At 41.1% G+C, this 27,707-nt stretch overlaps 1 protein-coding gene across 7 annotated transcripts in view; it reads right to left on the bottom strand.

The window, feature by feature from the left end:
* mgat5 (alpha-1,6-mannosylglycoprotein 6-beta-N-acetylglucosaminyltransferase) overlaps positions 1-27,707 on the bottom strand; it is a 168,733-nt gene that overhangs the window by 40,112 nt on the left and 100,914 nt on the right. For all 7 annotated transcript variants that reach the window (XM_072579655.1, XM_072579653.1, XM_072579658.1 and 4 more), the window contains 3 exons: positions 18,042-18,175; positions 5,840-5,973; positions 305-454 (listed from right to left, as the gene is read on the bottom strand). In XM_072579655.1, coding sequence (XP_072435756.1) covers positions 305-454; positions 5,840-5,973; positions 18,042-18,175 — 418 coding nt within the window. The remainder of the gene's footprint in view (positions 1-304; positions 455-5,839; positions 5,974-18,041; positions 18,176-27,707) is intronic.

Genomic DNA, 27,707 nt, shown 5'->3' with positions numbered 1-27,707 from the left:
AAGATGAACAAATCGCATTTTCAAATTCAAAAAACCCACTTTATAAAATTAAACAGAAATTGAAAAAAATAAAGGCAGTAGCTTCCATCACTTCTCGATGTGGGTTGTTTTGCCTTTTTGTCCACTAATCTATTTCTCTCCACATGATTTTATAAAATTCCAACATAATGACTGTTAGAACTCAATTTGGATTAGCACAAAATGATCAGAATTCTACAACTTCAAATTATTTTTTTCCCTGTATGTACATTTATATTCTGAAGTAGAGAAGTGATCAACAATGCACACGTATCACACTTTGTACCTTTGTTTCCCTTAGAAGAAGTTGTAGATCACGTCCACTCAGTATCCCATGGTTTTTCACATAGCTAGGAATGTGGACTGTGCTCGTTCCATGAACAGTGCCATGAACTTCTGTGTAGCTATGGATTATATCCAAGTAAGACCTCTTATCCTGTAGAGACACAGGAGAAGAAACACATTTAATTTACTGGAGCCCGAATTAATGTACAAGAAAGCAAAATATTTAGATCATCTCCTTCTTGGTCATTTCCTGAAGTGGAATTACAGCAATAAATTTTATGTAACGTGTGAAATTGAGGAATACAAGTGAAAAATGCTTAGAGAATGATCCGAGAGCATAATCTCAGTCATTACAGACGGGGCAATATGCCAGCTACACAATCTCATTAAAGTATACCTGAACTTAAAAGATTACAAATTATCAGTGACCAACAAGACGACCATAACCAAACTTAAAGTCTGAAATTGTAAAATTCTGGCTGAGTATCATAGTGGTATTTCCATTATACCAATAATGCTGAGACTCAGGCTAATATTCTCGGTTTGTATTCCACAACAGCAGATAGTGAAATTCAAAATAATTTAAAAATATGGAATAGTTAGTCTAATGGGAGATCATGGAACTATTGTTGTCGCAAACCCTTCTGGTTCACTAATATCCTTTAGGGAAGAAAAATTGAATAGAATATCGAAATTTATTTTGTTTCTTCACTGGATTTTTTTTGTAAAAATGCCATAAGTGTTTAAAGTAGTCATATTCCAGTACCTATATTAATAACAGAAATCAAATATAAAAAAATAACAAAGTCCACCTTTGTACGATTTACAGTTCATGGGTTCTTAACATCAAGGAAAAGACTGGAACACATTCTCCTATGCTGCAAAAAGCAGATATCAAAGCCACCAAATCCATCTAGTCTGTGCATTTTTAGACACGACGGATAATTTAGCATGCCCAATGCAACTAACTTGCACATCTTTGGACTGTGGGAGGAACCAGAGCACCTGTCAGAAATCCATGCAGACACAGAAAACATGCAGACTCCACACAGTCACCCAAACTGGAATCAAACCCGGGTTGTTGGTGCAATGAGGCAGCAGTGCACTGTACTGAGCCACTGTGCCACATCTGCCCTTACTGTTTTAAGGTTGGACACCTGTGACCTGTGGTATGCCACAAGTGTTGGTGGTAGGTCCACTTTTTGTCATTTATACAAATGATTTGGATGCAAATATAGGAAGCATGCTTTGTAAGTTTGTAGATGACATCAACATTGGTGGCACAGTAGACAGTGAAGAAGGTTACCTCAGAGTAAAACAGGACCTTGATCAGATGGGCTGAGGAGTGGCAGGTGGAGTTTAATCTAGATAAATGTGAGGTACTACATATTGTTATGGCAGGACTTATAACATTAACCTTAAAAGTTCCTGGGGCGAATTGCTGAACAAAGAGAAGTTAGAGTGCAGGCTCATAGCTCTTTGAGCAGAAGGTGACATAGTTTCACTGACCTTCTGCTCAAATAGAGTACAGAATTTCAATGAAAGACTCTCAATTACCACGAGAAAGAAAGATCATCAGGCATATGCAGGAATGTAGAGTTGAAGTTAAAGTCACATCAGCCACGATCTTACTGAAAGGTGAAGCAGGATCAAAGGTCTGAATAGTCTATTCTTCCTTTCTCATATGTTAGTACATCATACCAAATAAAAGGCAAGATTGAAATATGAAAAGGTTAAAAGATGAGCTCCAATAACCCCTATGAAAATATTAATCTAATACCAACAACATTCTGCAAGAAAGTTAAATCCATTAGTAAAGAAACATGTTGGCATTTTTGCCATTGGACCATGTCGTCAATGAGAATGGCTAGCAGTCCAAGAATCAAAATATGTCCTCAAGTAATGGATTCATGGGTTAGTGGCAATGGGACGGCTTTTGATTATCCAAGTGTATTTTTCCCAAAGATGGTAAATACGATGACGACATGATTTTTCAAAGAAGGTGTTTACCATGTTGAACTTTTAATACACCATGACAAAATAATTACCCATCAAGACTAATTTACTTGACTCTATGTCCATCATAATTTTACTGATATTTCTGTAATTAGAGAAAATATCTCACTCTCACGCAGCTTCATCCCAATTTACACATTTTCTGCAGAAACCCTTGATTTTGAAAACCAATTAGTTCATCACAAGCATTTTATTTATGAACTTCAAAATACAGCTGGTCAGTATACATTTATTAACAGTCCTGTACTAACAGTTACAGTTAAGCTTTGTTGTAGGATTATCAAACTTTCACAGCATTTCCTCAGTTTCAAGAAAATGAAACAAAAGTGGGGTGTGTACAAGCAGACAGCAGGGAATTGAGGAATCATGATTATGGGATCCCATTCTTGCACTTCTGCTCAAATTATGAAACATACTTCTGAAGCGCTTTCATGCTTAAATTATCAAATTGGCAATTTGAACTTGACTGATACTAAGTATTGTTATCAAGTTGATAGTGTGTACTGTACCTTTAAGACAGTGAATGAACACTGTTCTGAGCTGAGAGCTTACAAGCACCTGTCAGATGGCAAGCGAGTCGTCTCAGAGTGGACTGAGAATTGAAAATATGTAACATGCCGTTATAGTACATTAAAATGTCTTGAGGGTTCCTGCCTCTTGTATCCTTTCAGGCAGCGACTTCCAGATACTCACAGGCCTCCAGGTGAAATACTGTTAGCTCCATGTCATAAGACCATAAGAAACAGGAGTAGAAGTAAGGCCATTCGACCCATCGTGTCCACTCCACCATTCAATCATGGCTGATGGGCATTTCAACACCACTTACCTGCACTCTTCCCATAGCAAGATTAAGAATTTATCAATCTCTGCCTTGAAGTAGTTTAACGTCCTGGCCTCCATTGTGCTCAGTGGCAGTGAATTCCAGAGGCCTACCATTCTCTGGCTGAAGAAGTGCCTCCTCATTTCTGTTCTAAATTGACCCCTCTAATTCTAAGGCAGTGCCCACAGGTCCTAGTATGCCTGCCTTTTGGAAACAACTTCCAAATATAGGAAGAATGTGACTGCACTAGACAGGGCGAGGAATAGATTCACCAAGACTTTGTCTGGGCTGCAGCAATTCAGCGATGAAAAAAGATTAGATAAAAGGTATCTGATTAAGGTATACAAAGTCCTGAGGGACATAAACAGGGTAGCTAGGGAGAAACATTCCCCGTTAGGAAAGGGGTCAATAACCAAATGGCACGATTTCTCCTTATGGAGCAGAAGGTTTAGAGGAGGTCTGAGCTAAGAGTGTTTCACCTGGAGGCTTGTGGATATCTGCAAGTTGCTGCCTGAAAGGGTGCGACAGGCAGGAACCCTCAAGACAGTTAAAGTACGATTTAGATTAGCACTTGAACTCCATGGCATAGAAGGCGTTCGAAAATGGGACTAGAACAGATGGAAGTTTGATAACCAATATGGACACACTGGCCCAAAGGGCCTCTTTCTGTGCTGAAAACCCCCCAGAACTTTGTGACCAAAGACGGTTTATTCAGTATCTGATAGCAAATTGTTTCAGAAAAGTAATTGAAGAGTGTTACAACTCTCTTAAATATCCAAGAAATCAATGTTTCTGCAGAAAACTGTCAATATCTCCAAAATAGATTTAGTATTCCAAAATTCAACTGACAACCATCTCAAATTAAAACAAGAGAAAATATAAACAAAAAACAGTTACAGCAATTTCTTACATTATCAGAGAAATAATGTATAATGAAATGATTATAGTGGTGACCATTTAACCCATTTTTGTTTATCCATCCAGAAGGACCCTAAAATCGTCCCTCTGAATTATTTTAGATTACTACATCTTTTACCACTTCAATTACTCTATGCATGCAGGAAGGTTCATTTTGTGAACCACTCACTAATACTCCCAAATATGCTTTAGGATTAAGTCCTGTCTTCAGAAATTAATCAATTATACCCATATATGTAATATGATATAAAGTTCTGGTCAACAAATTTATTTTGTAGAAGCAGTATGCACTACAAAAGAAAAACACATAACCCATTAGATTTTATTAAAATGTAAAACGTAAATATATAGCAATATAAATAGACAGTTTAGCGCTTTCCAAGATAAAAACAGACATTGCTTAGATAAGAGAAAGGTTGAAAATTATGTACCCGAGGAGGTACTCCTCTCAGAATCAGACTGATAAGAGTGGGAAGACAAGTGTAGATGCATCTTAAATGGAGGATGAGATGCACTACATGTTGGGAACAAATACAGAAATTAGATTTTAAATTTAAATGGGAAACTCATGAATAAACATACACAGGGACTAAGACACAGAATTTGATTCAAGTTTGAACACAGTGATAAAGTGGTGGGTGTTTTGAAAACAAGGTACAGAATACAAGAAGAAAGAAATAAAATTATATAAAGAAATATGGGGAAGCGACAGTTTGAGTTCTGATCGCAGATTTTTGTCATGTTAAAAATTCTGTGTTCAGTACAGATTGAACAAAAACACCTAAGATGAGAAACTACTGATGAGTAACGTGGGGTCATACAAGTATAACAAAGAAACAGGCCGGTTGTCAGTATTTATACTCTATTTGGGAGTTCCCTTTTTTTCCCTTAACTAAATCTACCTTTGCAACCAGATACTCCCTTCTTCCTCAAATGCCCTTCAGCCTCCCAATGAATACACAAATTATTCACAGAGTCATAGAGTCATGGAGATGTACAGCATGGAAACAGACCCTTCAGTCCAACTTAAATAACTTATCCTTATAATTTAATTCTTGAATCTTGTTATTATCCTAAATCTGCACTGTATTCCCAATAAGACTAGTCTATCTTTTGAGGTGGAGTGCACGGAAACCAATATAATTTTTGATGCTGTCTAATGAAGCTTTTATTCAACTAAAATACCACTTTATCATTGTGATTTCTCATCTCCTTGGAGAAAGAAGTCATGTCTACTTAGCTGCTTAGGCTAAAATGCCTGGAGAAAGTAGAAATAGCATATACGGGAAATATTCTGATTGCTACCAGAGTCTGACAACAGATGCAAAAAAAATCATTAAGTGATAAATAAAGCCAGTCGTTAATAATTATCCTGGAAGAAAGCGAGGACTGCAGAGGCTGGAGATCAGATTTAAAAAGTGGGGTGCTAGAAAAGCACAGCAGGTCAGGCAGCATCCAAAGAGCAGGAAAGTTGCTGTTTCGGGCATAAGCCCTTTGTCATTCCTGATGAAGGGTTTATGCCCAAAACATCGAATCTCCTGCCTCTCGGATGCTGCCTGACTTGCTGTGCTCTTCCAGTGCCACACTTCTTGACATTATTAATTACCCTGCCCACCAAGTGATGGGTACAGATTTAAACATGATATTAAAAAGGCAATGATAAAAACCAGGCAGGTGCAAGGACTCAACAATTTTGTTTTTATCGTAGCCCATCTAAGTTCAGTCAAATAAATATAACTAGGTAATAATTCTCATTGTAGAATGATTGCTGAATCTATGTACCTTCCAAAAATGATCCACTTTGCCATATACAAGAGACTGATTTTGTCTTTTGATATCATCAAGATGACTAATATCACTGGCATTGAGATGTTGTTCAACCACAAATCCTAGGAAGCTGTTGTCAGGTGTGTGAGCTGCAAAGACAGGCAAGATCAAACAACACATCATAATTCAATCAAAATTATCAAACACAGTAGGGATTTTAGGAATCAATATTTGGTCTTGGTACATATTCTTGAACATTTTAATAATGATAATCTCAGTAATCCAAACCAGAATTGGGAAGCATCACATTGGTGAAAAACTGAATGGCACATATTTAAAAATGAATCATGTAATAGCTATAAAAATGTTCTCAACCAAAATAACATTAATAAAACATTGAAAAGATAGCAGTAATTATCAGTACTTAAATCAGCAGCTGTGACAATTTCTACAATTGCAAGTAAGCCACTTCTTTGCAACAGCTTAACATTCACATCTTTTTATTCTCTTTACATGCTAAAAACATATAAACCAAAGAGGCCACACGAACAAAGTGAATGAGCACTAGAAAGTAAGTTAAGAACCATATGTTGCACTCTGAAGATGCACAAGATGCTAGGTTCTCAAGCGCAAAGCAACCTGACAGAAATATGCAAATGTTAAGGGTCCCTAATCTCTAAAGTCTAAAAGCCAAAATAAGTGAGTGTGGTCGGAGGGCAGCTATGATGATCTGCTGGGCCTAGTGATTTGCTAATGCCAACTTGCATGGATAATAGGTCGAGGATGATGGTGGCCATGGTCCATGCACATACACTGTGCTGCATACATTGTTGGCTGGTACAAGTATTCAGCTGGGTGCAACTGTTAGGTATATGCTGTGACTTTCACTTCAGGAACTTGCACCATCTAGTTTCTCAGTGAAGGAGAGCATAATTCAAAGTGGCAGAGAAATAATATTAGTTGGGCTAATTAGTTAATGAAAATGCATAACTAAGGTGTTTGCTGCTCAATAGTAAGATTCTGAAGTTGCCTTTCAAAGCTCAATCAGGAAATGGGAAAATCTTTCCTCAGAAATTCTGATTTTTAAAAAAATTCTTGCTTATATCCCCAACATTCACACTTTTGTCCAAGCCACACCACAACAGGAAAACTGCTAGTTTTTCAAATTCAAATGCGGTGCGCAGGGACTATTAAATTTCAACAAAAGACTGCTAACTGAAGTGACTGGAATTCATGGAAAAGCAATGTAGCTAAAGCAGACCAAGCAATGGGTACTCGATAGGGAATTAGCTCAGGAAGAACAGGGAATAGTTTTGCAGTAGTGCTGACCAAGTGGGGATGAGGAAAAATTCTGTCAGACGCAGCTTGCAGTATGCAAAAAAAAGAGAGAACTTACTAAGAACAACTTACTCATTCATCTTCAGCAATCTGTTCATCACAAATGCATATACAGTCTGTGGCAACACTGGTATCAGTGACAGTTGCAGAGAGACCAAATGTTGGCTTCACATCAAGCATTCCCTTCATTCCCACCTTTAATGATGGGGTGGAGTTGCCTTATTAGTAAGAAATGAAATTAAACCAATAGTAGGAAACTAAGTAGGGTCAGATGGTGTAGAATTGAGGAACCACAAAAAGGTTTTAAAAAAACACATTGTTGGATTCACGTACAGGCCTCCAAACAGTAGTCAGGAACCGAGACAAAAGATACACCAAGAAACAGAAAAGGTGTGTAGGAAAGACAAAGATCATGGGGGATTTAAATATGCAAGTGGACTGGGAAAATCAGTTTGGCAGTGGATTGCAAGAAAAGGAGTTTGTGGAATGTCTAGGAGTTGCTTTTGGAGCAGCTTGTGGCGGAGCCCACTAGGGAACAGGCAATACTGGATTCAATGTTGTGCAATGAGACAGACTTGATAAGTGAGCTTAAAAAGGTTAAGGAACCTTTTGGAGGCAGTGATCATAATACATTTGAATTTACTGTGCAATTTGAGAGGGAGAAGATAGAATCAGAGGTAATAGTATTACAGCTGAATAAAGACAACTAGAGGCATGAGGAAGGAGCTGGGTAGAATTGACTGGCAGAGGAGTCCAGCAGGAAAGACAGTGGGAGCAGTTTCTGGGATTAATTCAGGAGGCATTGCAGAGATTCATCCCAAAAAAAGAGCAGCATAGTACAGGGAGGATGAGACAACCACGGCTGACTGGGGAAGTCAAGGATAGCATAAAAGCCAAAGTAAATGCATATCATGTGGCGAAGGGTAGTGGGAAACCAGAGGATTAGGAAGCTTAGAAAGACCAGAGGGCAATAAAAAAAAGAAATAAGGAGGGAAAACATTAAATATGAGAGTAAGCTAGCTAGTAATATGAAGGAAGACTAAGAGTTTCTTTAGATATATAAAGGGCATAAGAGAGGCAAAAGTGGACACTGAGCCACTGGAAAATGACACTGGAGAGATAGTAGTGTGGAACAAGGAAATGGCTGAAGAATTGAATAATTACTTCGCTTCAGTCTTCACATGAGTAATATCCCAAAAATTCAAGAGTGAGGCAGCAGAGCTGAATATGGTGGCCATCACCAAGGAGAAGGTGCTAGAAAAACTGAATGGCCTGAAGATGGATAAATAACCTGGACCAGTTGGACTACACTCCAGAGTTTAGATTAGATTATTTACAGTGTGGAAACAGGCCCTTTGGCCCAACAAGTCCACACCCTCCATTCCCCCCTTCACCTAACACTATGGACAATTTAGCATGGTCAATTCACCTAACCTGCACATTTTTGGACTGTGGAAGAAAACTGGAGCACCCGGAGGAAAACTACGCAGATACGGGGAGACTGTGCAAACTCCACACAGACAGTTGCCGGAGGCAGGAATTGAACCCTGGTCTCTGGCACTGAGGCAGCAGTGCTAACCACTGTCACCGTGCCGCACACTAAGTTCTAAGGGAAAGAGCTGAAGAGATAGTGTAGGTGTTAGTGGTGATCTTTCAAATTGCTAGAATCAGGGAGGGTCCCAGAGGACTGGAAAATCACGAACATGATACCCCTGTTTAAAAAGGGAGTAAGGCAAAAGATGGAAAATTACAGACCGATTAGCCTAACCTCGGTTATGGCAAAGATCCTGGAATCCATTGTTAAGATTTTCTGAATACTTGAAAGAGTATGATTAAATTGGGCAAAGTCAACATGGTTTCATCAAGGGGAGATCATACCTGACAAATCTGCTAGCATTATTTGAGGAAGTAACAAGCAGGTTAGACCAAGGAGAGCCAATAGATGTTATCTACCTGGACATCAAGGCAGCCTTTAACAAGGTACTGCACAGGAGATGACAGAGTAAGATAAGAGCCCGTGGTATTAGAGGCAAGGTGCTTGTATGTATAGAAGCGTGGCTGTCTGGCAGAAAAACAGTGTGGGGATAAAAGGGTCCTTCTCAGGATGGCAGCCAGTGACAAGTGGTGTTCCGCAAGGCTCAGTGTTGGAAGTACAACGTTTCACTTTATCTTTAACAATCTAGGTAAGAGGAACTGAGGGGAATTCGGGCTAAGTCTGCAGACAATATAAAGATAGGTAAAGGGACAGGTAGCATTGAGATGGAGGGGAGGATGCCGAAGGATTTGGATAGGTTAGGTGAGTGAGCAAAGAAGTGGCAGATCGAGTGCAATGTGGAAAAGTTTGAGGTCACGCACTTTGGTAGAAAGAATAGAGGTATGGACAATCTTCTAAATAGAGAGAAAATTCAGAAGCCTGAAGTGCAAAGACACTCAGGAGTTCGTCAGGGATTCTGTTAAGGTAAACTTGCAGGTTGAGTCAGTAGTTAGGACGACAAATGCAATTATGACATTTATTTTGAAAGGATTTGAATATAAAAACAGGAATGTATTTGGAGGTTTAAAAGACTCTGGTCAGACCACATTTGGAGTATTGAGAGCAGTTTTGGAACCCATATCTCAGGGAGGATGTACTGGTTATAGACTAGTAGTTCAGGGGAGGTTCACAAGAATGGTCCCAGAATGAAAAGCTTAACATATAAAGAGGACTCAGGGTCTGTACTTTATAGAGTCTAGAAGGATCGGGGGGTTCTAATTGAAACATACAGATTATGGAAATGGCCTGGACTAAGCAGATGTTAGGAAGATGTTTCCATTGTTATCAAAGACCAGGACTCGAGTGCGCAGCATTGGAGTAAAGGGAAGACCTTTTAGAACAAAGATAAGGAGAGCCTTCTTCAGCTAGAGAGAGTGGTGAATCCATGAAATTCATTGCCACAGAAGGCTGTGGAGGCCAGGTCACTGAGTATATTTAAGAATAAGATAGAAAGGTTAGAGTATCAAGGGTTATGGAGAGAAAGTGGGAGAATGGGGTTGAGAAACTTATCAGGCATGATTGGCAGAACAGACTCGATGGGCTGAATGGCTTAATTTCCGCTTGTATGTATTATGGTCTTTCATCACTGCAAAAGACAAAGGCTAATGCATTTGCACTCATCTTTAGTCAGTCCATTTCAGCTTTTTTGGAAGCTCCAAACAACAAAAGCCAGCTGTCAGCCAAGTTGATTTGTTCTATTTAACATCAAGAAACAACTGAAGGCATGAGATATAGCAAAGAAAACAGGGTCAAAACTAGTCCAGCACTCCAGAAATAGTCATGCACTTTGCCAAAACTGTTTTAGTATAAACTATTAACTTGCAATGTGGAATACAGCCAAGGTAGGTCTTGCCTAAAATAACCAAGAGTGAACCAAAATGGCCAACTGCTCCCAGTATCTACTTTTCAATATCGGCAAATTGATGAAAAGTATGACAATGCTATCAGTGCCACACTGGGGGAGATGCAATGTGGCTGTGATATTATTGCTGGGCTGCTAATGCAGAGACCCAGGTAATGTCCTCGGAACCAGGGTTCAAAATCCACCACACCAGATGGTGGAACTGAATCCAATTTTAAAAATCTGTAATTAAGAAAACCAATGACCACGAATCCATTGTTGTCAGGAAAACCATCTTCTTCACTAACGTCCTTTAGGAAAGGAAACTGCTATCCTTATCTGGTGTAGCCTACAGATGAATCCTGACATAGTGATGTGGTTGATTCCTAACTGTCCTAATTAAGGATAGGCAATAAATGCAAGCCTAGCAAGTGATGTACTTATCCCATGGATGAATTTAAAAACACTTACACAGCAATTACGTGTTACAGTGCTAATACAGTGTTTGGGTTTTGCCAGGGCCATTTTGACTTCTGAACACATGACAGCATTAGGCCAAACTTCGATAAAGAGCTGTATTTATGAAGAAAGTGATGGTGAAATGCTGCCCGAATGGCAGAAAAAAGGAATTTAGCAAAAATGAAATCAATGAGATTCAGGGGAAAAACAGTTGCCAAGGAATGAAGTCATATTTGAATCAAATAAAGAGATCATTGAAGTCATTGCTGACCAACCATCCTAGTCCCAAGAGAACACTGCAGGGAGCTCATCAAGTAGATAGTTTCCAATCAAACCTTTCAGATTTTTTGTTCCCCAAAAGCACCCCTAGGGCCAGTAGGACATGAACCTAGGCCTGCTGGCCCCAAGGTCAAGACAATATAACTGCATCACAAGATTCCTGCTTCCAAGGGCAGTGTTCTAGACCCAATCACCTTCAACTGCCTTACAGATGCTCTACCCTCCATTATCAGGCATGGAGTTGGTTGCCAATGATGGCAGAGTGTTCAATACTATTCATGACTCTTCAAATGCTACAGGCAGACATGGACTGCTTGAATGAGACACTGAAAACATTCAGGGTTCAGCTGATAAGTGGCAAGCAACATTCAAACCACACAAGAGTCAGCCAATGACCACGTGCAACAGAAACAGATGGGCTTTGTCACTTCCAGTAGGCAAGATCTTTGTCTGACAAAGCCTAACAAACTAGAGTGAATTTTTTGAGAAATGATTTAGTTGTGTAGTTTAGGGTACTGCAATTGATGTTGTTTATGTGGATTTTAGCAAATTCTTTGACAAGGTCCCATATGGCAGACTGACAAAAGGAGGTTAAAGCATATAGGTTCAGAGTAACTTGGCAAATGGGATCCAAAACCGGCTTAGTGGTAGGAGACAGAGGGTGATTGTAGAAGGGGATGGAGCCCAATGTTCAGTAGCATACCACGTCTATCAATCTGAGCCTTTTACTGTTCATGACGTACATAAATAATAATAGATGAGAATGTTGTGGTTGTGTGCATTATATGAAGATTGGCTAGGTGGTTAATAGCAAGGAAGGAGGTTTTAGGTTACAGTAAGATATTGACAAGTTGGTCAGATGTGACAAGATGGAATTTAACACTTTTAAAAAAAAGTGAGGTGATGCACGTTAAAGTTACAAGGCAACAGTACTGAATGAATGGCAAGGCAGTAGAAACCTCAGGGAAATCCTGGGGTGACTGTCCACAGAATCCTAAAAACAACACTATGAATTAATATGGTGATTAAGGCAGCATACGGGGCATTTGCTTTTATTGTGCATGGTGCAGATAAGAGTAAGGTGGTTATTCTGGAGCTGTACAAAAAAAATTTTGATTAGGCTGCAGCTGAAGTACTGCGTGCACTTCTGGTCACTGCAGGTTACACATGATTGCAAGGAAAGTGAATGTGTGGAGAGCAGGATGCTGCCTCGATTACAGCATATTACCTATGAAGAGAGGCTGAATAGTCTCAGACTGGTTAAGAGCAGGAAAGACTGAGGGGGGGGGGGGGGGGGGGGGGGGGGGGGGGGAGAACCTGACTGAGGTGTAGATACCTCTGAACCTTTAAAAAGTACATGGATCAGCACTTAATGTCATAACATATAAGGCAATGGGCCAAGTGCCGGAAAGTGGGATTGATGGCCAAAGGCTTGGCAGGAAGGATTAGGGAGAATCCAAAAAGGCATTTTACACGTATGTGAGGAACAAGAGAATGATCAAAGAAAGAGTAGGGCCGATCAGGGATAGCATAGGGAACTTGTGGACAGAGTCTGAGGAGGTAGGGGAAGCCCTAAATGAGTTTTTTGCTTCTGTCTTTATTAAAGAAAAGGACCTTGTAGTGAATGAAACCATTGAGGAGCAGGTAAACATGCTTGAACAGATAGAGACTGAGGAAGCTGATGTGCTGAAAATTTTGACAACCATTAAGATTGACAATTCGCCAGGACCAGACCAGATTTGACCTTGGCTGCTTTGGGAAGCGAGAAATGTGATTGCTTCGCCACTTGCGGAGATCTTTACATCCTCACTCTCCACCAGAGTCGTACCAGAGGACTGGAGGAAGGCAAATGTAATTCCTCTCTTCAACAAAGGAAAAACAGGGAAACCCCCAGCAATTACATACCAGTCAGTCTCACATCTGTCGTCTGCAAGGTGTTAGAAAGGACTCTGAGGGATAGGATTTATGACCATCTGGAAGAGCAAGGAAGTCAGCACGGCTTTGAGAGGGGCAGGTCATGCCTCACAAATCTTAGAGTTCTTGGAGGATGTTACTAGACAAATTGATGAGGGTCGAGCGGTGGATGTTGTGTATTTAGACTTCAGTAAGGCATTTGAGAAGGTTCCCCATGGTAGGCTCATTCATAAGGTCAGGAGGAATGGGATACAGGGAAATTTATCTGTCTGGATACAGAATTGGCTGGTCGACAGAAGACAGCAAGTGGTAGTGGAAGGAAAATATTCTGCCTGGAAGTCAATGGTGGGTGTTCCACAGGGCTCTGTTCTTGGGCCTCTACTCTTTGTAATTTTTATTAATGACTTGAATGAGGAGATTGAAGGATGGGCTAGCAAGTTTGCAGATTACACAAAGGTTGGAGGTGTCGTTGACAGTATAGAGGACTGTTGTAGGCTGTAGCGGGACATTAACAGGATGCAGAGATGGGCTAAGAGGTGGCAGATGGGAGCTCAACCCGGATAAATGTGAAGTGATGCATTTTGGAAGGTCAAATTTGAAAGTGGAGTACAGGATTAAAGACAGGATTCTTGGCAGTGTGGAGGAACAGCGGGATCTTGGTGTGCAGGTACATAGATCCCTTAAAATTATCAACCAAGTGGACAGGGTTGTTAAGAAAGCTTATGGTGTTTTGGCTTTCATTAACAGGGGGATTGAGTTTAAGAGCAGTGAGATCTTGTTGCAGCTCTATAAAACTTTGGTTAGACCGCACTTGGAATACTGTATCCAGTTCTGGTTGCCCTATTATAGGAAAGATGTGGATGCTTTGGAGAGGGTTCAGAGGAGGTTTACCAGGATGCTGCCTGGAATGGAGGGCTTATCTTACGAAGAGAGGTTGACTGAGCTCGGACTTTTTTCATTGGAGAAAAGAAGGAAGAGAGGGGACCTAATTGAAGTGTACAAGATAATGAGGCGCACAGATAGAGTTGATAGCCAGAAACTTTTTAACATTCAATACTAAGACTAGTCATGAATCCTACCCAACAATTTGAGGGCACTAATTAACTAACTGAATTGGACCAGCCATGCAGCAACAAGTGCACATCAGAGCCCCCGAATTCTGCAAGGATAAACTTGTCTCTCGATTCCAGAAAGCCTATTCATCATCTACAACGTATGCGTCAATTATGTGATAGAATATCCCCCACTTGCGAACAAAGTGGTCAACACCAACTTAACCAACACTCCATTTAATCTACCACTGGCATAAAGTGCCACTATTTGCAAGGGCCTCAGATATATACTGGTGCACTTCAAAGTTTCCCTCTGAGTGAGGCACAATCCTGATTGAGAACTATAATTACGTTTCCTTTGCTATCACATCACAAAACTGAAACTCTTCCTAACTCACTCAACTTTGGAAAGCAGTCAGCTCTGGGCATGAGGAGCAGACAGCATCAAGAAAGGACAAAAAGGAGACTGCAGGGATGAGGCAGACCTGCAAGGAGCATTCAGTTTCTCTTCAAACACTTGCAGTGAAATTGAAGAGTGATATCATGGGAAAGCAGTAAGCTGATTGGTTGGTGAGTAATTGACTGTGCTTAAATCGCTGAAGCTAAAGGAAACATTATTTATTGAAAACAGGATTATCTATTACCTGAATCTATATTTGTTCTAGTCTAAAGGTATGTGTAAATTTAGGACATTTCTGGAGAGGACAGCTGAGAGAACGTGTAACTGGTCACGTGTGAAGAATCTTGGATGGTAAGATTTACTGTCCTAGATGACCATATGCGCAGGAAGTGATCCCAGGTGCTGAAGCTGGGGTTTCAGGATTTGGAGCTTGAGTAGTTGGTGGGTGGCAGTGGCTAGCACTGCGGCCTCACAGCGCCAGAGACCCGGGTTCAATTCCCGACTCAGGCGACTGACTGTGTGGAGTTTGCACATTCTCCCAGTGTCTGCGCGGGTTTCCTCCGGGTGCTCTGTTTTCCTCCCACAATCCAAAAATGTGCAGGTTAGGTGAATTGGCCATGCTAAATTGCCCGTTGTGTTAGGTGAAGGGGTAAATGTAGGAGAATGGGTCTGGATGGGTTATGCTTTGGCAGGTCGGTGTGGACTTGTTGGCCTGTTGGCCGAAGGGCCTGTTTTCACACTGTAAGTAATCTAATCTAATCTGATCTAGTGCCTGGAGACACAGTGCTAATCCAGGAGCTGTGACTTGTATGGACAGAATGTTTAGAACATAAAGAGCCAAAGGGCCTGTACTGCGTTATGTTGCTCTGACCTGTGGAACCAATCTGAAGCCCATCAATCCTACGCTATTCCATTTTCATCTATATGTTTATCCAATGACCATTTAAATGCCTTTAAAGTTGGCGCATCTACTACTGTTGTGGGCAGGGCATTGCACACCCCTACTACTCCGAGTAAAGAACCTACCTCTGACATCTGTCCTATATCGATCACTCCTCAATGTAAAGCTATGTCCTCGTGTGCTAGTCATCACCAACCGAGGAAAAAGACATTCACTGTCCACCCTAACCCTCGGATTATCTTATACGTCTCAATTAAGTCACCTCTCAACCTTCTCTCTGATGAAAATTTTCAAGTCCTTCAGCCTTTCCTCATAAGACCTTCTTTCTGTATGAGGCAACATCCTAGTAAACCTCCTCTGAACCCTTTCCAAAGCTTCCACATCCTTCTTATAAATGTGTGACCAGAACTGTACACAACACTCCAAGAGTTTTATACAGACATGATATCGTGACTCCAAAATTCAATCACTAAGAGAAAGCTAACACACCGTATGCCTCCTTAACAACCATATCAACCTGGGTAGCAACTTTCAGGGATGTATGTACATGGACACATCTATGCTGCCAAGAATCTTATAATTTGCCCAGTACTCTCTATTCCTGTTGCTCCTTCCAAAGTGAATCACCTCAGATTCACTTTGAGGTGAATTTAAACTCCTCCCATTTAAACTTTTCCACATTAAACTCCACTTGCCACCTCAGTCCAACTCTGCAGCTTATGTCCTCTGTAACCTGCAACATCCTTTAGCACTATCCACAACTTCACCAATCTTAGTGTCATCTGCAAGTTTACTAACCCATCCTTCTATGCCCGCATTTTAAAAAATGACGGTAGTGGCCCCAAGATCCTTGCAGTACACCACTAGTAACTGAACTCTAGGATGAACATTTCCCATCAAGAATGTAGGGAATAGGCAGTAGATTAAAAAGCAGGACCTCAAATGGTTGTAATCTCTGGATTACTCCCTGTGCTTTGTGCTAGCATGTATAGAAATAGGAAAATAGGACAGATGAATGCGTAGCTCAAGAGTTGATGCAAGAGGGAAGAGCTTTAGATTCCTGGGTCACTGGGACTGTTTTTAGGGAAGACTGGATATGTACAAACGAGATAGTCTGCATCTAAACCATAGTGGGGCCAACATTCTTGCAGCTAAGTTTGCTAGTGTTGTTGGGAGAAGTTTAAACTGGTCTGCCAGGGGATGGGACAATATTTTGATAAAATGATGACACATCACGCCACAGCAAAGGTAGCAAGTCAGGCTGAGTTCAGTTATGTTCAGTATCAGGACAGTAAGGCAAGACATCTTCAGTAGAAGGTGGCAACAGCAGCCATTTCAGCAACAAACATTAACAGCAAATCATTGTCCACAAAGTGGGTTGTGGTGGCATTACTTTTGCCCAGGGAGATTTGAGCAACAGGACTTAATGCTAGTAATTTAATAAAAAGATTAAGTTTTACAGCTTAGCATCACAATGGAAGGCCCATCTACATTCTGCTTCCAGAATTCTGTCAGTGCAGAGGTCAGCCTGACATAATATTGTCATGCCCTAGACTCTGTAGAGCGAGGAAAATTCAGCTCAACTTTTCTCAAACCTACATATCTAATTTACACACATCTATTACATGCCTTTTCCATCCCCTAAACCATAATAATGGACTTGACTATCAATAGATTTAAATTCAACTTTATCAGCAAATTAAAACTGTTTTAAAAAGAGTAGAAAGCCAATATATCACAGAATGAAGAAGGTAGAAGCATAAGGGAAGAACGCACTTCAGTGATCAAATTAATCACTAAGAACTAATGAACATGCAGAAAATACAATTAAAATACAGTAGTATTGGCCTTAATACAAAATGGGTGCAAGATTGTTCATGGCACAAAGCTCTGGTAAAATTGTATTCAGGGTAATGCAATGCAGTTCTGGACACATGGTTGGGATTGTATCACATTGGCATTATTATTAGGCTAGTCATTCAGGTCCTGGACTATTGTTCCAGAGTTCTAACTCTCCATGTGACTGAGGAAACTTAAATTCAATGAATTTATAAAACTGGAATGAAATGTTATTTGCATTAATATCAATCATTAAGCTACTGGATTGTTCTAAACAACCGAATTAGATAATTAATGATTTCAAGGAAAATAGATGAAATGTTCTTAAATTTCTACTCTGCACTAGATTACTCGTTGATCTTTTCACTTGCCTATTTTCAGTGTTTAGTTCGTCAGTAGTTTCAGTGTTTCGCAATTAGAAAAAGCAAAAATTTTGTACAAGTTTTAAAAATATCAATTAGTTGCATGTTGCGCACATCTTAGATGTCGCCAGTAGCCTAAACATTGTGATTACTGTACAAAATTAAATTTCTAATATTTTATATTTGACCAAAATGTGTGCATTAAATTGGTGATCTGCTTGTATTCTAATAGTGAAGAACTTAATCCTCAAATTATTTAATGCAAAAAAAAAAAGAGTCAAATGGAATAAATTACTTACGGAACATGGTGTAGAACTGCTGTGGGTTCAGGTTCCATTTACCCCATGGGGTTTTATGGCCCTTAGACTGAGCATATTGAGCACTGTTAAATTCTGGTTCCGTACCAAATGAATCCAGCACTCTAAGCATACACCTGAAAAAGGTGAAAGGAGGCAGGTAAGGAGAAAACACCAAAAAGGCAGGTAGTTATAAATAAGGCAGGTATAACTGCACTTATGCATATGTACATGCTTAATGTAGCTTTGTGCTGGGAGTGTAGCCTTTAGTTAAGAAGTAAAGAGTTGTGGTTGACTTTATAGTTTTATCAATAGAATCTTCCCAATGAAGAAATGCGAGTGTCAAAATAAGGTCATGAAAATGAAAACACTTTTGAATGACTGGATTACAAGTAAACTAATCAGTCTGAAATCTACAAATTTTTTCTACAAATGCTGCTCAAGCTAAAAATGCTTCCCAGCATTTTCTGCTGTATTTCATATTGAATTAACTGATGTATGAATAGCAATAATATTTCTGGTCATTTAAATTAAAGGAAAAAAAAAGAATATTGTAATGTGAAGACAAATTTAACAATTCTTTTTACCAGTTGAATGGGAAAGCATAGTGGCACAGTAGTTAGCACTGTTGCCTCACAGCACCAAGGACCGCCTGGGATGACTGTGTGGAGTTTGCACATTCTCTCTCTCTTCTTCCCCCCACCCCCACCCCTCCCCCTCCAAGTCTGCATTGGTTTCCTCTGTGCATCTTCCCACAGTCCAAAGATCTGCACGTCAGGCTGATTGACCATACTCAATGCCCTGCAGTGTTCAGGAATATGTAGGCTAGATGGGTTAGTTATGGTAAACATCAGGATTGGGTTTGGGCAGATGGGATGCTCTTCGGAGGGTTGCTGCTGACTTAATGGAGTGAATGACTTTTATATGTACTGTACCGATTCTATGTCACACAAGTTTAACCACTTGGCCACTTGATTAAGGCAAACTAAGTGGTATAGATGGTGGGTCATTCAGCCTTCCAATACTTATGGCTCTGCAGACTAATGCAGTTGTTTCTATTTACCTGATGTACACCCATAGCTCTGCATGTTATTTCCTTCAATCACCTGCCATTTAATTTTCTTTTAAAACTGAATTGTTTCCACTTCCAAAAGTTCTGCACCACTTGTGGCTCCTCAGATGCTGAAGCAGTCCATGTTCAAAGCAAACATGACCCGGACAATATCCAGACTTCAAACACAGAACATTACAGTGCAGCACAGGCCCTTAGGCCCAAGATGTTACGTCGTCCCGTGAAACAAATCTGAAGCCTATCTAACCTACACTATTCCATTACCATCCATATGTCTATCCAATGACCATTTAAATGCCCTTAAAGTTGGCATGTCTACCACTGTTGCAGGCAGAGTGTTCCATACTGCTCCTACTGAGTGAAGAAATCACCTCTGTCATCTATCGTATATCTATCACCCCTCAACTTAAGGCTATGTGCTCACCATTACCATCCAAGGAAAAAGGCTCGCGCTGTCCACCCTAACTGATCCTCAGATCATCTTGTCTCAAAGTCACCTCTTAACCTTCTCTCTAATGAAAAGCAGCCTCAAGTCCATCAACCTTTCCCCATAAAACCTTCCCTGGATACCAGGCAACATTCTGATAAATCTCCTCTGCACCGTTTCCAATGCTCCCACGTCATTCCGATAATGCAGTGACCAGAAACGTATGCAGTACTTCAAGTGCGGCCACACCAGAGCTTTGTACAGATGCAACATGATGTTGTGGCTCCAAAACTCAATCCTTCTACCAATAAAAGTTAACACACCATACACCTTTTTAACAACCCCATCAACCTGGGTGGAAACTTTCAAGGATCTATGCACATGAACACAGATCGCTCTGCCCATCCACACTACCAAAGAATCTTACCATTAGCCCAATACTCTGGATTCCTGTTACTCCTTCCAAAGTGAATCACCTCACACTTGTCCACATGAAACTCCATTTGCCACCTCTCAACCCAGTTCCACACCTTATCTATGTTTCTATAACCTGCAACATCCTTCCTCACTATCCACAACTCCCCTGACTTTAATGTCATCTGCAAGCTTACTAACCTATTCTTCTACACCCTCATCCAGGTCATTTATAAAAATGACGAACATCAGTAGCCCCAAAACAGTGGTACACCACTCGTAACTGAACTCCAGGATGAACATTTCCCATCAACTACCACCCACTATCTTCTTTCAGCTAGTCAATTTCTGAACTAAACCGCTAAGTCACCCTCAATCCCATGCCTCAGTATTTTCTACAATAACCTACCATGGGGAACCTTATCAAACTCCTTACTCAAATCCATATACACCACATTAACTGCTTTACCCTCATCCACCTGTTTGGTCACCTTCTCAAAAAAGAAAACTCAATAAGGTTTGTGAGGCATGACCCACCCTCCACAAAACCGTGCTGACTATCCCTAATCAGCTTATTCCTCTCTAGATGATTATAAATCCTCTCTTATAATCCTTTCCAACACTTTACCCACAACCAAAGTAAGGCTCACTGGTATATAATTACCAGTGTTGTCCCTACGCCTCTTCCTGATCAAGGGGACATTTACTGTTCTCCAGTCTTCTAGCACTATTCCTGTGGACAATGATGACAAAGATCAAAGCCAAAGGCTCAGCAGTCTCCTCCCTAGCTTCCTTGCATAATCCCATCCATAATCCCTTGCATAAATCCCATCCAGCCCAAGTGATTTATCAATTTTCACACTTTCCAGAATTGCTAACACCTCCTAATGAACCTCAATCCCGCCTAGTCTCATAGCCTGTATCTCCGTATTCTCCGCAACATTGCTTTTTTCTCCCCTGAATACTGACAAAAATGTTAATTTAATGCCTCTCCTATCTCTTCGGACTCCACACACAATTTCTCACTACTGTCCTTGACGGGCCCTAATCTTATTCTGTCATTCTTTTATTCCTGACAGAGCTATAAAAAGTGTTAGGGTTTTCCGTGATCCTACCTGCCTAAGATTTGTCATGTCTGCTCCTGGCTATTCTTAGCTCTCTTTAGGTCTTTCATGGCTAACTTATAACTCTCAAGCGCCCTAACTGAGCTTTCACGTCTCATCTGAACATAAGCCGCCTCCTTCCCCTTGACAAGAGATTCAACTTCTTTAGTAAACCACAGTTCCTTTGCTCGACCACTTCCTCCCTGCCTGTTAGATACATACTCATCAAGGACATGGCAGCTGTTCCTTGAACAAGCTCCACATTTCAACTGTGCCCATCCTCCACAGTTTTCTTCCCCATCCCATGCACCTTGCCTAGTTGCATCATAATTGCCTTTCCCCCAGCTATAACTCTTGCCCTATGGTAAATACCTATCCCTTTCCTTCACTAAAATAAACATAACCAAACAAATTGTGGTCACCATCAAAGTGCTCACCTACCTCGAAAGCTAACACCTGGCCTGCTTCATTACCCAGTACCAAATCCAATGTGGTCTCGACTCTTGCTGGCTGATCTACATACTGTGTCAGGAAACTCTCCTGCACAGATTGGACAAAAACTGACCCATCTCAAGGTACTCAAACTATAGTATTTCCAGTCAATATTTGAGAAGTTAAAGTCAGCCATAAGAACTACCATTACTTTCGCTCCTATCCAGAATCATCTTCATAATCCTTTCCTCTACATCTTGGAATTCTTCAGAAGCCGATAGAAAACTCCTAACAGGGGGACTTTTCCTGTTTCTAACCTCAGCCCATAAAACTCAGTAGACGAGTCCTCAAACATCTTTTCTGCAACCCTAATGCTGTACTTGACCAACAATGCCACACCTCCCCCTCTTTTACCACCTTCCCTGTTTATACTGAAACATCTAAACCTTGGAGCCTGCAACAACCATTCCTGTCCCTGCTCTAGCCATGTCTCCAAATAGCCACAATCTCAAAGTCCCAGGTACCAACCATGCTGCAAGTTCAACCACATTATTTTGGATGCTCCTGGCATTGAAGGCTTGGGCTGACAAGTAGCTAACATTCATACCAAGCATATTCCTGGCAATGACCATCTTCGATATAGTCATTTGTCTAACTCCCACCCCTTGACAGTCAATGGCATGATTATCACTGAACACCCCACTGTTAATATCCTGGGAATTACTACTGACTAGAAACTCAACTGGACTCACTACATAAATACAGGGTCATCAAGACCAGGTCAGAGGCTAGGATACTGTAGCAAGTAACTCACCTCCTAACTCCCCAAAGTTGTTTAATTATCTACATGGCACAAGTCAGGAGTGTGATAGAATACTCCCTGTTTGGGTGGATAGGTGCAGCTTCAACATCCAAGCAGCTTAACACCATCCAAGACAAAGCAGTCTGCTTGATTAGCACCACTATCAATGCTCAGTAACAGCAGTATGTACTATGTGCAAGATGCACTGCAGAAATGCCAAGATCCTTAGACAGCACCACCCAGAAGCGAATCAAACAGTCAGGGCCAAAGCAGAGAACAAGGTAGGACCGATAAACTAAACTGCATTTATTTCAACGCAAGGGGCCTAACAGGGAAGGCACATGAACTCAGGGCATGGTTAGGAACAATAGACTGGGATAGCATAGCAATTACAGAAACATGGCTCAGGGATGGGCAGGACTGATAGCTTAACGTTCCCAGATACAGATGCGACAGGAAGGACAGAAAAGGGAGGCAAAAGAGGGGGAAGTGGCGTTTTTGAAAATGGATAGCATTACAGCTGTACTGAGGGAGGATATTCCCAGAAATACATCCAGGAAGTTATTTGGGTGGAACTGAGAAATTAGAAAGGGATGATCACCTTATTGGGATTGTATTATAGACCTCCTAATTGTCAGACCGAAATTGAGAAAAACTTGTAAGGCAATCTGTAAGAATAATAGGGTGGTTTTGGTAGAGGATTTTAACTTTCCGAACAGACTGGGACTACCATAGTGTTAAGGGTTCAGATAGAGAGAAATTTCTTAAGCACGTACAAGACAATTTTCTGATTCAGTATGTGGATGTACCGATTAGAGAAGGTGCATAATTTGACCTACTCTTGGGAAATAAGGCAGGGCAGGTGACGGAGGTGTCAGTGGGGGAGCACTTTGGGGCCAGCGACCATAATTCCATTAGATTTAAAATAATGATGGAAAAGGATAGACCAGATCTAAAAGTTGAAGAGTTCTGAATTGGAGAAAGGCCAGCTTTGATGGTATTAAGAACTTTGAAAAGCTGATTGGGGGAAGATGTTTGCAGGAAAAGGGATAGCTGGAAAATGGGAAGCCTTCAGAAATGAGATAACAAGAATCCAGAGACAGTATGTTCCTGTTAGGGCGAAAGGAAAGGCTGGTAGGTATGGGGGATGCTGATTGACTAAAGAAATTGAGTTTTTTTGAAGAAGTAACAAAGAGGATTGATGAGGGCATAGCGGTAGATGTGATCGATATGGACTTGAGTAACACATTCAACAAGGTTCCCTATGGGAGACTGGTTGGCAAGGTTAGATCTCATGGAATAAAGGGAGAACTAGCAATTTGGATACAGAACTGGCTCAAAAAGTAGACGACACAGGGTGGTGGTGGTGGAGGGTTGTTTTTCGGACTGGAGGCCTGTGACCAGTGGAGTGCCACAGGGAGCGGTGCTGGGTCAACTACTTTTCATCATTTAAAAAATTATGTGAATGTGAGCAGAAGAGGTATAGTTAGTAAGTTTGCTGATGACACCAAAATTGGAGATGTAGTGGACAGCGAAGAGGGTTACCTCAATACAATGGGATCTTGATCAGATGGGCCAATGGGCTGAGAAGGGGCAGAGTTTATTTTAGATAGATGGGAAGTGCTGCATTTTGGGAAAGCAAATCTTAGCAGGACTTCTACACTTAATAGTAAGGTCCTAGGGAATGTTGCTGAACAAAGAGACCTTGGAGTGCAAGTTCATACCTCCTTGAAAGTGGAGTCGCAGGTAGATAGGATAGTGAAGGTGGTTTTTGGTATGCTTTCCTTTATTGGTCAGAATATGGAGTACAGGAGTTGGGAGGTCATGTTGCGGCTGTACAGGACATTGGTTAGGCCACTGTTGGAATACTGCGTGCAATTCTGGCTTCTGCCGAAAGGACGTTGTGAAACTTGAAAGGGTTCAGAAAAGACTTACAAGGATGTTGCCAGGGTTGGAGGATATGAACTGTAGGGAGAGGTTGAATTGGTTAGGGCTGTTTTCCCTGGAGAGTTGAAGGCTAAGGGGTGATCTTATAGAGGTTTATAAAATCATGACGGGCATGGATAGGATATATAGACAAAGATCCCTCCCTGGGATTGTTTGGGGGGTGGGGGGTCCCAGAACTAGAGGGCATAGGTTTAGGGTGAGAAGGGAAGGGAAAGACATAGAAGAGACCTAAGGGGCAACTTTTTCCATGCAGAGGGTGGTATATGCATAGAATGAGCTGTTAGAGGAAGTAGTGGAAGCTGGTACAATTGCAACATTTAAAAAAAAAAGGAATCTAGATGGGTATATGAATCAGAAGGGTTTGAAGGGATATGGGCCTAGATTGGTTTGGGATATCCAAGTTGAACTGAAGAGTCTGTTTCCGTGCTGTATCTCTCTATGACTCTATATATTCCAAAGGTTTAAAAGAAATAAGGAACTGGTGGTAGGGTTAATAAAGTATAACAGAAGAAAACAAGTAGTTGAACAAGTTACTTAAGTATTAATTAAAACACATTAAAAAAGGATGACAGGACAAGTAATAAATGGATATTATTAAACTGGAAAAGGTTCAGAAGAGATTTACTGGGATGCTGCCAGGTATGGTAGGTTGGAGTTATAAAGATAGGCTAGCAGTTTTTTTAAAAAAAGATTTCCTACAATATGAAAACTTGCCCTTTGGCCCAACAAGTCCACACCAACCGTCCAAAGAGTATCCCACCCAGACCCATTTCCCTCTGACTAATGCACCTAGGCAATTTAGCATGGCCAATTCACCTGACCTGCACATCGTTGGACTGTGGGAGGAAAGCGGAGCACCTGGAGGAAACCTATGCAGACACAGGGAGAATGTGCAAACTCCACACAGTCACCCAAGGCTGGATTTGAATCTGGGTCCCTGGTGCTGTGAGGCAACAGTGCTAACCACTGAGCCACCGTGCCGTACAGTTATTTTTGGAGGTTGAGAGGCATCATGATAAAAGTTTATAAAAGCACAGAAAGGTATAGAGAGTGTTGTGGTAGTTGTCTGTTTCCTAAGATGGGAAAATTTAAGACTAGTGGACACATTTTGTAGGTAACAGGAGAGAGATTTTAAAGAGACATGAGGAGCAAATTTTTTTCCCCCCCAGAGGGTGGCCTGTATATGCAATTAATATCCTGATACAATTACATTGCTTAAAAGACTTTTGGATAAGTACATATATGAGAAAGGTTTGGAGTGATATAGGCCAGGAGCAGGCTGATAGGGCTAGTTTAGTTTGGGATTATTGTTTGGTTTGGACTGCTTTGACTTGAAGGGACTATTTCCATGCTATAGGGCTCTATGACTTTGTCATGGCTGCAGGTATGATCAGGGAAAACACATCTGAAGTATTTACAACTCAAGCAGCTTTAGCTTAAGAACTTGTGCGATGGAGGCCAAACCAGAACACAGTGAAGGAAAAGTTACCTGGTTCGTTTGCACCATGAGGTAGTCACACCTCTTAGGGCAGGGCTTTCTCAGCTGGTCATTGGTCAGGGAGAAGGTGATACTGTCAATAAGGAAGGTAAAAGGAGCCAGAGGCAGGAATGCACAAGCCTCAACCTTCATAATTATGCAACAGGTTTGAGGTTCTTTGAGTAAGAACGGCAGGATGGGTTAGTTAATTGGCCATGGGACAGTGGTACAAGAAGCCATTCAAGTTGGGCAAGGGGGAAAAAATGTAGTTATAGGGAATACTAATAGTAAACAGACAACAACCCCCATCAGACACTCTGGACTAAAACCCTCTGAACTTGGGACGCGAGTTTTGGAATTCACATTTCAATTAAGACTCCTTGAGCTCTCTGGCCGAAACAGATGAGGGAATATGCAAGCCTGTGGCAACAGTTTGCAACAGGGGTTGAGCTTGTAAAGCTAAAGAAAGACCCCCACAAACACCTCAGCTAAAGACAAGGAACACCAAGCTGCAGAGCAAATAACTGAGACATTCTGGAGCCTACAAAAATACAAAACCATTCAACTTTTTAAATCAGTTTCCTCAGGCAAAGTTACGAACATTCCACACCATTGTACTGCATGCAAACCTGTTTGCCTCAATGCAAAGACTTCACACTACCAGTGAAACTTTAATGTACATCCATCCAAGAGAAATACTGGATATTCAAAACTATCAGAAACCCATTCACTTTAAAATCGGTGAACCACTTACACCTCATCTAATGATCAGGAGGCTCATTCAGTCCTGAGGAGAAGGAATAACAGCTCAGTAATCAAATCCAAATTTGGTGGGAGAAAGAGGAACAGACAGTTGATATAACTGGAGAACTCCAATTTCTTGGGTGATGGTGGGTTCGATTCAATGAGAGGCTTGGCCAGAGTAGAGACAATCAGCAACAGCCAGTCGCAGTCAGTCACAGACTCAAACCATAGCAGATTCAGGAAAAGAAAGAACATAATTATCTTCGCATTCACAAACCTCCGCACAAACGAGAAGCAACTGGAGCGCTGAGATACCGAACAGGGTAGCGCCAGCAACATCCACCACTGTCCAAACTGACAGAAGCCACTGAACACAAGCTCATTGAGACCCTCTGTCCCAGCTCAGTTAGAAAGGTTGGGACGGGTGAGCTTTGGGGCCAATCTTACAGGGCACCCCCAGGGAAGGGAAGCAGGATAAGACCCTGGGATTAGTGTTTTGTTTTGTTTCTCCAGTTTCTCCTGTTATCCAGTAATTAACAGCTCTAATCTGAAACCCACAGTATGAATTCAGGGCAGCAAGGGTTAATTAGGGCGCTAGTTAGCTGTCAGATAAGTCTCACTTCGCTGGAGGTTTTTTTTTGTATTCATTTTCTTTTTCAGTTATTGTACATATTTCAAATTTGCTTGTTTTAATAACAGCAACTTTCTTTGCCTCTGAAGCATCTGCCTCCTGTGTTTTTCATCACATCACACCTTACTACATAAACCAATGTTAGAACTAGAGTATTGGTGTTCAATAAGCCAACCAGCACTCCCTATATGAGGGATATCGGGTTCTATGCACCGAGAGGAGAATGTATTGAGGGAGGAACCTCTAACCTAGTAATCATAGACCACAGAAGTACCAATGACTTGTACTTGGTAAGGAGTCTGCCTAGATTGGCAGAAGAGTGGAGCACCAAAGATAGAACGTAAAGGGAATAATTTCTGGATCATCATCTGAGCCATGAGTCGCCTGGCTGAAGGAACACAAGATCCAGAAGGAAGTTTGCTTGGCAAAACCTAGAAATGCCAGCATTGATTCATATACTACAGCAACAATTTCGATCAGTTCAGGCAAATGAAGCAACTGCTTGCAGGTCCTCCATTTTGGTGATAAAGCGACAGCAGATATCTGGTACACGTGTACAGTATTTCTATTAGGACTGCAGATGGTGGAGATCAGAGTCAAAGAGTGTCGTGCTGATGCTG

This window comes from Chiloscyllium punctatum, chromosome 10 (assembly GCF_047496795.1).
Source record: "Chiloscyllium punctatum isolate Juve2018m chromosome 10, sChiPun1.3, whole genome shotgun sequence".
Lineage (NCBI taxonomy): Eukaryota > Metazoa > Chordata > Chondrichthyes > Orectolobiformes > Hemiscylliidae > Chiloscyllium > Chiloscyllium punctatum.
Note: the sequence above shows the minus strand (reverse complement) of the source record. Positions and strands in the feature narration are given on the sequence as shown.